We start from the raw sequence: 13,747 nt of genomic DNA, 5'->3' as shown, positions 1-13,747 counted from the left end.
GTTGAGTTGAGGAAAGTGGCGTGCACATGAATCAAACCGGCCTTCTACATCCGACCAGCCATCCTTATACTATATTAAGCATCTTGAAATCTTATCTGTACTTTAAGTATTACCTGTACATACTTATAAGAGAGAAATTCACCGAACAGTTAACTGCTTTCGATGTTAAATGATTGTGTTTTACTTTGCTTTACATGACAAGATGTGTATTGATGACGATACTTGCATTTAGTATTCAAATGTACCTTCAATGATATAAAATTAAAAAAAAAGTTATTTGGTCAGTTATAATGTACATAAAAGTTTCTTTTTATGTCAATTATTTGGTGTAAGGGACACTATAAAAACAAAAATACGTAGCACCCTTGACAACTGCAATGATAGACATAGGACAGTTGGGCAATTCATTTTATAATGTAAGAAAACATTAATTTTTAAGCTAAGAAAACTGCAACCAATTATTTTTTATAATCTCAGCGTAATAGGTTGTATAGGCGCATCGGACAAACATAAAGTTGTTCCTTGTTCCTAATTTTCTCTTAACAAACAAAATATTCAATTCATCCCAAATGGGCATCGAGCCCAATGGGTCTGCCCTTGGTCTGAGATTTATAGAGATTGAACGTGGACTACAAAGTGGGTAGAGAAGCAACTGGCCTCGTCAAAGTTTAGGTGCTCTGAGTTGAGTTGGCTCGGTCCAAGCTTAGCTCAAAACCAAAGGCGAGTGGGGATGATGATAGAGGTGTACAATACGGTACATAATGGCTGGTGGAGTGTCCGGCTGGCCCGTAAAAGCACCAGCTAGTCTGTATAACTATACACCGAGAATAAAAGGACAAAGAGAATTGAAAAAGTGAAGTGCTGTCAAAACCACTGCATCATTACGGCCTCGCGTGGAATCCCCATCACAACATGGAATATATATATATTGAAATCTGTTAAAAACGTTTTGTGGCTGCATGGTTAGCTAAAAATCGTTTAAAAAAAAAATATTAACCATAGAGCTATGTTTTTTAGCGACGAAATGTCCTTTTTGCGACAATATTTTTTGGCAATATAAAATAAAAAACAACATAGCAATAAACGACGCTAGTTACTGAGCTTCGGACTTTGGGTAGCCGACGGGCACTTGATATCAGAAACCAACCTCGACCGCCCAATGATTATCGAACCAGCCTGACTTGGGTCGGCTCGATGGGACCCAATTCCATTTAATTAATTTTTTCAAAATTTTTATTTTATATGAAAACCAGCAGGGCATGAAGTGCTAGCAAGAAGATGCATCGAAAGAACCCCAAAAATCAAGTAGACAGCAGTCAGATCGCCGGAAGAGAACGCATATCTAGCTAGTATGTGCATTTTCATTATCTCTCTCTATCGTGTGTGTGTGTCTGTAGTTAGTGAACCTGCCACCACACCCACTTGTACAGAGAGTTAGTAATAGTTAACTCTCCTTCATAATTAGATGGAATGACGTGTAGCTGATTAGGTTAGAGGTGTGTTAAGAAGCATGTCACAGTTCATTTTCCATGAGTGCTATCTATCCTCCCGATAGCATTGAGATTTAGGCTGAGGGTTTTACATTTAGTGGTTCAAATGAAGAAGGTAGTGGTTTAGTCTGTACCCATTTATCTATCTATCTATCTTTCTCTTCTTTTTTTTTCCCTTTCTCTCTCTCTCTCTAACACACACACTAAAAACACACACACACCAAGTTGATTGCAACCGGTTGGGTTGGATGGCGTGCTATAGCCACATCTTTAGTTTGATTTTTGAAGGATGTTATCTTAATAATATTGAGAAGTAGTGTTCATCTTGAAATTAGATGTGTCATGATCAGGCCAAAATTCAAATGGACTGGTTCTTGTCTCTCTCTCCCCTTCTCCTCTCTCCCTCTCTCTACCATTGCTTATACGGTAAAGCTGCCGACTGCCAATAGATACAAAATCTACACATTAATCACACAAACACACGACACATTGGTGCCTAGGGGTGCCAGAGAGTATTAGAGATGCATTGAGACACTACCATGGACCATAAACCCTAAAAGGAGCAGGTGTCGTCATCGCCATAGAGGAAGAGGAACTAACGGAGTATCTTATCAAGGCAAACACATTTGTGTCACTAGATATGCACTATCAATTCAAAATCTACACAACTGGTTTATATATAGTCAAATCTATAGATCCACTAAATAGTTATATATAGATAAATTTATTGCTCTACCCTGCAAAAAAAGTTATATTGTTTAGATGTTTTAAAATAAATCCACTAAATAGTTACATAATTTTAGATATTTTGAAATAAATCCACTAATATTAACTTTTGTTATAATCAAAATAAACTTGTTTTATGATCAAAATAGACTCGTTTTTTTTCCTAATGACACAGTTTTATAATCGGAAAGTTCATGTGTCAATTTGGCACACGACACAGTTTTATCATCGAAAAGTTCATGTGTCAATTTGGCACACATACATTTCCTTCAAATGACGGGAAAACAAATTTGTGGTATGGGATTAGAGACTATTCGAGATCGGGCAATATCTCACACGGATAAATTCCAACGAGAATCATGTCTCTTGTCTAAAAGACGTTTGGTTTGCATTAATTCCATGAATTTTTCATTCCACTCATGACAGACAATGACCATTTTGTAGTTTGAATATCGACGGTTTGACAAAACTTACGAATCTAAAGTGAGTATGTGGCTAACCAAATATTGCAAAGCTATTGCAATTGTTTTCATGCCAGCTGGTCATATATATATGACCAACTGAGGCATTGGTCAAGAGTTGACAGATATTATATTGAACTAGTGTGACAGCCTAGCTCTGGCCCTTGGCAATGGTCATTCCTCCAATAACTAGGAAAACAACTTGAGAAATCCCTTGAACAAAAAAGTTTCCCGATCAGAGTACATAACTACCTTTTTTGGGACAGATGGGTTCTTCTTTGGTCTACTTGCTCACCCGAGGGCAGGATTTGATGAGAAAGCTCTCCTTCTCTCCCTCCTTTTATGTTCTTGCAGTGACAACTTGTCACCCAAGTTTGTTATGCATTTCGATCTCTTCTCTGCTCCGTCCCTATATTATGTGTTTGTGGCAAGGTAAATTCGATGAGTGTAGGCCTTGAAATGCATCCCTACAGGATATACGATATAAACTCTTTCTTCCACTTGACGGCCATTTAACGAGATCTAGCGACGAATATATATATATATATATAAGACGTTAACATTATAAAGCCATCATTTGTCATATGTTCTATCATCTTTTGTGAAGCTAGAATATGAGGGCTGAACATATTTCATTTCTTCTTTAAAAAGGTAGTTATTGTCCGTGTTTGCTGGTTTTGTGTTTAATCAAAGACCAGGAAAACAAAGATAGTTTTCAGCATTGATCGGGACAGATATATATCAGTTTCTAGCTTTAAAAAGGTTAATTTCATTGGTATCAAAACATGGTTCAACACTCAAATCTATTTCTCCACAAAAGTAGAAGTGTGCTTTAAGGAATGTGGACTTTAACATCCCACTTTAAAAAGTTTGATATGGTATTTAACATAGTGACAAATCTCAAAAAAATAATAAAAGAGGTTGTTAAAGTAGACATTCATTCTGATGTCCAACCTTTTTGGAGCTAAAAGCAAAACTACTAAGAACCAATTCATCAAACCATGGGGCCATATCGAAAAGGATCGATGTGAGAGTGGACTAGTTCATTATATAGTCAGGTGCCAGTGCATTCCAATACAAACTCGAACTTGCTAAACAAGCTTCAATGGAAATAACATCAAAAGGTAGGGTTGAAATTCGAGGCAACATTCTTCGACTTTGATCAATCCCCTTTACTTGAAAAACATCTTTTCCAGCCCAGCCGCCGTGAGAAGTTAGCGTTCAAATATTTTTTACACCCTCTAGCAGTCAGAGAGAGACCCTCGCAATGTTGACAGCCACGTTGAAGAAGGAACAAGAGAAGGCGGCCTGTTGTTGCTGCTGCTGAGCAGAGAGCAACTCCTTCTTCAGCTTCCTCCATGCATCCCTTACCAAGTTCCTTATGTGTTGTCATGCTTGCTCTTCCGCTACTGTCGCCTCATTCTGTTAACGATAAGGTTGGAAGGCAACCGTGTTAGAGAGATTCAAGGAAAGAATCCCAACAAAATCAATTGAAATTAATGATAAAGGAAAAAGCAATTTCACAGCCATCTAACCCATCCACCAGCTCAAGCAACAGACCTCTGGCGGAGCAGGCGATGGACGTTGGCAGACTGAAGATACGATACACGCCGACAGGGCAAACAGTGGACAATGGAGTAAGACAACGAGCAGCGGCAGGAGGGAGACGACGAGCAACAGGCAGGCAGACCAGGGGAGGCAAGGCAGCAGCGGCAACAGGGAGACGAGCAGCAAGATGCGATGCGCGGGTGCTCTAATGGGAAAAAAATAAACCCGGAAAAATATATAATCAGGACTGCATTATGTTGCGGTTTTGCCTTTCATGTTCCACTCCATTTTGTTTTGTTTATGGAATAATGTCGTGATGAAGATATATTATGGAGTATGTTTACCTTTTTCTTATTTGAGGGCAGCTGGTTACGTCGGACTGGCTTAAAGCACAAGAAAGCTTTCGCTTTTTTCCCAGATTGGCAGAACGATGCAGAATGAGAGAGAGAAAGGAAAATAACAAAACATAAGCCCAACAACTTGAAAAAAAATTACATCTACAAATCAGCTCTTAATGCTTGTATGAGGTTGAATGTACCAGTATTTTTCCATAGGTTACTGAAAATTAACCAAACGTCATACCAAAAAGGAAACCATGCGTTTCACTGAGACCGCCTCATTTCTATAGATAATATCATTTCTGGAACGATGCGGAATGGAACCTAACAAAAGTTCACTCCGTCATTCCTGATCATTCTACCATCAAACATGGATCGAGATTTGAAAAATCAAAATTTTTCATTCGGAATGTTTTTCCTGAAATTTTTTCACTGGGTAAATTTACCCTGCCATCAAACGGGGCTTCAAGAAAAAAACAAAATGTTGTTTAATCTTTTAGCAATAATTTTCACGTCCGAACACATTTTGAAATGATTTAATTTCTGTTCTTGACAAATACTTTGATTCATGCAACCATGTGTTCAATTCCTCGTTCTGAATGTTAAAAATGTTTTGGCCTCGCGAGCAGTGGCATCTCCTCTTCGTTCCAAGGCCATCCTTCTTGCCAAGCAGACCAAGTTCTTGCTGCCCGTTAAACTGGTATTCAACCCAATATATATATATATATATATATAAATTGGTGGCACCTGTTTAGGTGGAGGATGGTTTGTGGGCATCTTCTGGAAACCCATTCCTTCTCGTTTTGCTTTTGTTTGTTCTCAATAAAGGTAATGAGGGGAACAGTGGCGGTGGCGGAAGAGCATGGAATATAACCCTCGCCCCTTGGAATGGAACTCTCTCCTTGTTTTCACATTCTCCCCTTAATTTTTTAAGCGAAAGGGCCAGGAGACGGAGAGAGAAGAGATTTAACCATCCTCGACGTTTGCCCCCTAACCTTTGATCTGGGAAGGACGGGTGAGTAAACTGGAAGGAGAAGGAATTCCGAACGGCTTCTATAGTGATGGGTGGCGCCAACTGAGTCCACTGGTTTCTCCAATCGATGACGCCGGGAATCTAGACAGAGCATCAACGACGATCTTGAAAATGTCGTAACCAAGGCTCTAGTGTAAATACCAGTTTAAAAGGAAATACTTAAGGGTCATATATATATATATATATATAATTTTGGTTATTTATTTTCTAACGTATGGTTACATTTTTGTGGTAAGATGAATTCGATGGATGTGTTCGTTACTTTTTGAACAGTACGAGATTAATAGTTTTGATTGAACCAAAGCTCAACGACCGAACGACGAAGGCTTTTAATAAAATAGTTAAATTGGAAGCATATAAACAATGCGAAAATTTTTTAAAGAACCATCTATAAAAGTATAGTATATAAATAAAAAGTAATATCTAATAGAAGATAATAATAGTACCTTTTTAAAGACAAAAAGAACCAAAGGAAGAGTAGTTTTTAAGGAGAGGCATTTTTATCATATTTTACTGTTTTCTATTAGTAAATGGTCGGTCCTTTGAAAATTCTTCTCAAAAGTTAATCATCTGTTTGCTGACATTCAAAAGTTGAACGGGGATTTGTTATTTGATCAAACTTCAACTGACTTTTTGTATTTTTCACTTAATTTTAATTAAAAGGTATTGGATTGAATACCAGTTTAACGGGCAGCAAGAACTTGGTCTGCTTGGCAAGAAGGATGGCCTTGGAACGAAGAGGAGATGCCACTGCTCGCGAGGCCAAAACATTTTTAACATTCAGAACGAGGAATTGAACACATGGTTGCATGAATCAAAGTATTTGTCAAGAACAGAAATTAAATCATTTCAAAATGTGTTCGGACGCGAAAATTATTGCTAAAAGATTAAACAACATTTTGTTTTTTTCTTGAAGCCCCGTTTGATGGCAGGGTAAATTTACCCAGTGAAAAAATTTCAGGAAAAACATTCCGAATGAAAAATTTTGATTTTTCAAATCTCGATCCATGTTTGATGGTAGAATGATCAGGAATGACGGAGTAAACTTTTGTTAGGTTCCATTCTGCATCGTTCCAGAAATGATATTATCTATAGAAATGAGGCGGTCTCAGTGAAACGCATGGTTTCCTTCATTTTGTATGACGTTTGGTTAATTTTCAGTAACCTATGGAAAAATACTGGTACATTCAACCTCATACAAGCATTAAGAGCTGATTTGTAGATGTAATTTTTTTCAAGTTGTTGGGCTTATGTTTTGTTATTTTCCTTTCTCTCTCATTCTACATCGTTCTGCCAATTGGGAAAAAAGCGAAAGCTTTCTTGTGCTTTGAGCCAGTCCGACGTAACCAGCTGCCCTCAAATAAGAAAAAGGTAAACATACTCCATAATATATCTTCATCACGACATTATTCCATAAACAAAACAAAATGGAGTGGAACATGAAAGGCAAAACCGCAACATAATGCAGTCCTGATTATATATTTTTCCGGGTTTATTTTTTTCCCATTAGAGCACCCGCGCATCGCATCTTGCTGCTCGTCTCCCTGTTGCCGCTGCTGCCTTGCCTCCCCTGGTCTGCCTGCCTGTTGCTCGTCGTCTCCCTCCTGCCGCTGCTCGTCGTCTCACTCCATCGTCCACTGTTTGCCCTGCCGGCCTGTATCGTATCTTCAGTCTGCGAACGTCCGTCGCCTGCACCGCCAGAGGTCTGTTGCTTGAGCTGGTGGATGGGTTAGATGGCTGTGAAATTGCGTCAGAACTCAAACTCTAGAACTTGCAATTTTGGTTTTGAAGGATAAAACTCCTGCGGTGAGCACCCAAAGAATTAATGCTCTTGAACATCAACAGTACTAGGACCAATCTCTTGTTGGCTTGAAGACAGGTTTCAATATAATATATTCGGTTAATGTACAACTAGGCTAGATGTTACTTAATTGGATAGGTAAGGAGAGGAACGCAAGCAAATTGTGGACATGCTGTCCTGCATCCTATTCATGTGGATGTGTCTGTTGATTCCACAATCAGCATTTTCTATGGACTTGATATGAGATGGAGATAGTGCAGGACAACAGGAGTCAAAATGGAGAATCCGCATATCATGGATTTGTTGAGATGAGATCATCTCTAGAATCTTGGATAAGATTAATCATATTGATGCATTGAAAGAAATTCACAAGTCTGCTCGCATTTCCTGGTTTGTGATTTCTTTGTCTGAAGAAGAATGAATTGTACAATTCTTAATTTAGAGATGGCTATTGGTTGGTGTGGTTATTTCTCTATAATTTCTGTCTCTCTATTTATCTATGTATCTCTCATTATTGGGAAGGAGCTTTTGGTTTGTAAGATGCTCCAGTGCAAAGTGGGTTCTCTCCAGCACTCCTTTTTCTTTGGAGGGGCTGCCGCCTGCCAGAGAACCCCTCATCGGTGCTTGATTTGTGTCGGGCTTTTTCTTATGCTTCTTTTAGTTGAAGGTTTTGCTTGTGTTGGTAAAATCTTGTTTCGCTTGGAGTTTTCTCTCATCAGAGGGCGTGCCAGTGTAATTTTCATTGGAGTTTCCTGTTTGTGAATGCTCTTGTGTTGATGTAGATGACAACTTTGATTCAGGTGCTCGGCCAATCTGAATCTGTCCTTTTTGGGCGGTATAGTTTTTAGAAGTTACTTAACAGCGTCATCTCTTGTTTATTTGAATGTGTCTCTGCATCAGATGGCCATATGCATATAGTTCTGTAGCTGCTTAAACAGTAGTTGATTGGATAGATCTGAAAGCCATTTTGATTTTGACAACGCTACATCGGTATGTCTGATATAAGTAAGACCTGTTATCATCAATGTTCTGGTGATGGTCGTTTTGAGATGCACTGAGGTGATATGGAACTTGAGAATTGGCTATGAGTAGCACATAGAGGCATTCAGCAGCTTCAGGAAGCTGAGATCTGCAGTAGTGAAGCTTTCAGTTGACAGTCTAGTGGGCAGATGAGAGGTGGAACTTGTTGAAGGTCATTGTTGGCCAAGGGGAACTTACTGGGCAGGTTAGGTGTATATGTCTATAAATGAGGCTTTATCCTCTTTGTAAAGATATTCAGACTTTTGGTAATAATATTTCATAGGGGTTAACTTTTTGATATTGTTCCAGAATCTGTGTGTCCTTAGCAGCCAAATATGTGAGAGTGTGAGGCGTGGCCAGTGTCAGTGCTGATCACCATGGCTGAGCTACTTAAATGCATAGTTTGGGGGGGTCATGCTGATTGTCGTTATGTCCAGGGAAGGTCCGGCCTTACAATGTCGTATTTTCTTGCTACCTATTTTGAGTACTAGGTGCAGAGAAGTTAAACAAATGCTCTTGACCTTGAACATGAGGATCTTGTAAAGAAAGTCTGGCTCTTGGGTGAGACAGGCTGCTACAGGCCTGCTGATGCTAGAACCTGTTGCCTATCACAGAAGTGAGATTTCTAAGGCCATCACCTACCAGTTTCTTAGTCAGATTTTGACAACAGTTGGGGGTTCATCCCATAGTTTTTTCCCTTCAACCTAGCCTCCGAAGGGGGGCTGAGAAAGTGGCATAGAGAAGGAGAGCACTGAGGGGATCGTGTTGAATATTTGATATCCAGGTAGAAGTTGATAGAATCTTCACAAAATTATGTCTCTCCGGCTGAAAATAAGAAAGATCGAGAAGAGAGGATAGAAAGGAAGACAATGGAGGAAAAGGTGCAGTCGGCCAATGCAGCCCTGCAATCCTTAATCTCTATTAAAACATTAACCTAATCAGGTTACAACAGATTGTACAAAAATATATAAAAAATTACAAGAGTGCCACCGCCTAGTATATTTGGGCGTGTGGATATAAAAGAAGTGGATCAGGTCTGAACAAACCCGATCCCCCATATGCACAAACTTAACAGGAGTTTTGTGCTGTAAGCTGTTGCTTGAGCTGGTGGATGGGTTAGATACGTCAGTCATCACACACACACTAAAATTGGAATCGGAAAGATTTTTCCCATTCATTTTTTCCAGGAAATATATTTCCAATTCCACATTTTCAAGCCATCAAACGGCCCCAGTGGAGACGTTAGAAACGCTGCTTTGTCTGCATTGTGATGGATAAGGAAGAAGACACAGAACTGAAAGCGGTCTGCACTGCTTCCAACCTTTCTCTCTCCCCCCTCTCTCTCTCCCCCTCTGGCTCTTGTTCCGTTTCTTTTGCTGTTCCAGTGTCATCTCTGGTATTCTCTACAGAAGGTAAAAATCAGGGTTTTGGCTTCCTTTTCCATGGTGACATGAAGTACTTCTTTAACCACGCTCTTTTGGCATCCTGGATTCGTCATATGATTGAGAATTGAAGTTTCTGTTTTGCAGGAAGAGTGACCCTGGGAGTTGTTTACTGTGCATCCCGAAGTTTACCATCAAGTTGCTAATTTCAGCTATTCTAAGCACTGGGGAAGCAACCGGATATGTCTTCAGATGAAAATAGTGATTTCAGTGAATTGGAAGTTGGACATGAAGTACTTCTTTAACCATGCTCTTTTGGCATCCTGGATTCGTCATATGATTGTGAATTGAAGTTTCTGTTTTGCAAGAAGAGTGACTTTGGGAATTGTTTATGTGCATCCCGAAGTTTACCATCAGGTTGCTGATTTCAGCTATTCTAAGCATTGCGGAAGCAACTGGATATGTCTTCAGATGAAAATAGTGATTTCAGTGAATCTGAGCTTGAAGATCGAGTTCAGAAATCATACGCACAACTGAAAGAAGGAGGAATTTTCCGAAGGAATGCAGATGGGACATTCAAGTGCCCTTTTTGTCTGGGGAAGAAAAAGCAGGACTATCGATATAAAGATATTCTCCAACATGCGAATGGAGTGGCAAATTCACCTAAGAGTTTGGAAAAGGCTGCCAAACATCGTGCACTAGAGATGATTTTGATGGAGGATGCGGAACAGCTGAAGCCTTCCGGGCCACCCATGATTGATTCTAGACCTCCCAAGCGTGTAAGACTAGAACGTAAGGAAGAAAGATTTGTATGGCCTTGGATGGCTATTGTTGCTAATATACCAACTGCGTTGGAGAATGGGGCTTATGTTACTAATGGAAAGCTAAAGGCACAGTTTTCTGAATTCAGCCCAGCAAAAGTAACCCTTATGTGGGATGCACTGGGCTTTCGAGGAATGGCGGTTGTTGAATTTGAGAAGAATTGGACAGGTTTCTACTGTGCAATATCATTTGAGAAGTCATTTGAGCTGAGGTGCCATGGTAAAACTCAGTGGATTGAGTCAAAAAAGTGTGATTCAAGTATGTATGCATGGCTAGCGCGGGAAGATGACTATCACAATTCTGATGATTATGTAAAGATGCAACTTCATCATGGTGATCTAAAGACTATTAGTGAGCTCCAAGAGGAGGAAGAACGAAAGAAGAACACTCTAGTAGACGACCTCACACTTAGAATCGATGAAAAGAATAAGGACTTGCAGTCTTCGGGTGAACAGCTGATGGAAATGACTTACTCATTGAATCAGTTTAAGTCTGCACTTGAAAGGAAAGACAGTGAGATGGCACGACTGCTTGAAGGTCATTAGCTGTTTTTTTTTTCTAAGCTCAAACATTTTGTTCCAAACCACCATGATTGCTTGTTGCCATCTAATTGTATCATTATGTTCTTTGTCTGTTTATTGTAGGTAATTATGTTTTCATGATTATTTTATGCAAAAGAAGATAACACCTGCCTAAATGGTCTGATACACTAGGCGTTGTGCACTATGTATCCTATTTTGTCTGCTTATAGTTGTTAGATACAACATTTTAGTATTACTGCACTATGACTTGAAAGATTCCATATAATTGTGGGCAAAGAAACAGGAATCACTTTTCTCTGCAGTGACATTGAATGTTTACATATAAAGTATAACACTCACTTTTAAGTTTCTCTCTCTAGTCATCTTAATGAGAAGACATCGCCACTTTATATGGCCAACCACCTTATTCTTCAAGCACCATCTCCTTTTTTCCCTTTCCGTAGAGTTTATTCATTGCTTGATCCTGGACCTAATTTTTTTCAGTCAACGTGGGAATTGTAGGTTCTGCCTTGGGTTTTTGCATATTTGTCATGGTAGATGTGGTTGGATGTGAAGGGTGTAAAACGGCATTTCATTAAAACTGGGGATACAAAATGCATGCATACATTGGCGAGTGCAGTTGAGCTAAAGAACAATTTTATTCAGAATGAAAGATCAGATCACTTTTGATGCCTAGGTCAGGGCTCATCCACAGAGAAGCTAACAAGAAGAGGTAAAAGGTAGGCTTTTTCGTGACCAGAGTTGAGCCAGCTTGAACTCAAGGTCGTGTTTGCCTAGCCAAGCATTAAAAAGAGTATTTTATTTTAAAATGAAAGTGAACACCCAGTAATTTGAAATGAGGACCTACCTTTACAAAGGCAAAGAGGACACACGGTGCAATAAAAAAAAAAAAAAATCTAGCTCAACTCCGAAAGAAACAAAATGCATTTGTGTTTTTTAATCGAACTTGACTCGCTTATTAAACGAGTGGAGCTTAAGTGGAGTTAACATGAGTCGAGCTTGAGTCCAGTTCATATGAGCCGAGCATAGCTCGACTCGTTGTGCACCTCTAGTAGAAGGAAGTGCAGGAGGAAGAGATTTGTCGTGAAACCCTAGTAAAAGGAAGTCCAGGAGGAAGGATACAAATGTAAAAAAGTAGTTTCAGTCAAACGATTGGTCTTATTTTTGGGCACAGCGGATCCTAATTGACCGTACAAAACTTTGTCTTGTCTGTGCATGACGCTTTTGGGCTACACCCTGGACAGTACCTGGCCCAAGATGCAGGTCTTTTATCTCGCATGTTGGGTGCTAGACTTGCTTGCTTATAGCATCTTATTGTGTTGACGCAGGTTTTGCTGCCTTCTAGAAGCACTTTTCTACGTGCTTGGGACTTAAGTTGTGTAGATTCTTGACTTCTAGGATCGTCTCTGATATATGATATTTTTTTTCCTTACAGGGTGTCATAGATGAAAATGATGAAAAGTTAAGGCGCTTAAGAATTGAGTGGGGTGAAGGCCCCCACGAAGCTGTAGTGACTGCCATGAAGCAGTTAAATGAATATAATCCCAGTGGACGGTATGTAATCGAGGAAATGTGGAATCACAAGGAAAACAGAAAGGCAACCTTAAAAGAAGTTATTGGCTATCTTGTAAAGACTTACAAGACACGCACCCGCAGGATTTAGGAGTGCTCATGGTTGATACTTTTGATTCTCCATCCTGTGTTCTTTCTGGTGTCGCCTCCGAAGCTGAAAGGTTGTTTTGCAAACCTGATGCTGTGAATGTTTCCACTGGTAGCCGTGAAAGATTTGATGGATCAACATTGTGAGAACCAGTTATCTTTGAATTCCTTGTACATTGTCTGACATTATCAGATACTGAAACTTGGGTTCTAATTACCTTGTACATATCACTTGCTCACATTTCTTCCAAGTGTTGGCTTAATTCGAGAAGTTTCTTGCTCAAGCGTCAAAAATATTTGAATGGCAATATGATTTTCTGATCTTGGTTTCTTTCAGCGTTAATGTGTCATTAGCCGTAGAATTAATGCAGCAGAATATAAATTTATATTGAAATTTTCTGTATCTATTCTACTGTCTTCTGCATGCGGGTTTAGCTTTAAAACCTTCAAATAGAACAAGATCACGACAGCAGTTTCTGGGGTTTATCTCTTGGTAGGATTGATTAGATATTGCCACCAGACTATATAGAAGCGTAGAAGGATTTTGCTTCACGAAACGTAGGTTGTTCGGGCCTGGATATGACCGCCTGTACAAGATCCAGATCTCTCTCCAGTCTGATCTCCGATTGAGTTTAACCCTGATCCGTATTTTTTTTTCTTTTTTCTTTTAGGGTTTTAATGATCAGATATTAGCCAGAGTTGAATGAGGACCTTGTCGTGGCATGAAATTCCATGAAAACGAGGACTACTTGGGTACGGAATAGATCTGATCGAATGTGATTCCGATTTTCTGGGTCCATTTACATACCTATGACATCTAGCAGTGGTTCTTTTGCATGGTTTTGAGCAGACGAACGTTGGAGTGATGAGAACGAACCCCCGCAACTTTTGAATTTGAAAATTAAAGGAGAATCCGGTGATTGGT

The 13,747-nt window shown here is 39.5% G+C and overlaps 1 protein-coding gene across 1 annotated transcript; it reads left to right on the top strand.

Moving 5' to 3' along the window:
• Positions 1 to 10,108: 10,108 nt before the first annotated feature.
• On the top strand, positions 10,109 to 13,111 carry LOC116255860 (protein INVOLVED IN DE NOVO 2-like). Its single transcript, XM_050078292.1, has 3 exons — positions 10,109 to 11,158; positions 11,647 to 11,705; positions 12,599 to 13,111. The coding sequence occupies exons 1-3, from the start codon at positions 10,261 to 10,263 to the stop codon at positions 12,824 to 12,826; spliced, it is 1,185 nt and encodes a 394-aa protein (XP_049934249.1). The 5' UTR covers positions 10,109 to 10,260; the 3' UTR covers positions 12,827 to 13,111.
• The last annotated feature ends 636 nt before the right edge of the window (positions 13,112 to 13,747 follow it).

The sequence above is a fragment of the Nymphaea colorata genome, chromosome 6 (genome assembly GCF_008831285.2).
Source record: "Nymphaea colorata isolate Beijing-Zhang1983 chromosome 6, ASM883128v2, whole genome shotgun sequence".
Classification (NCBI taxonomy): domain Eukaryota; kingdom Viridiplantae; phylum Streptophyta; class Magnoliopsida; order Nymphaeales; family Nymphaeaceae; genus Nymphaea; species Nymphaea colorata.
Note: the sequence above shows the minus strand (reverse complement) of the source record. Positions and strands in the feature narration are given on the sequence as shown.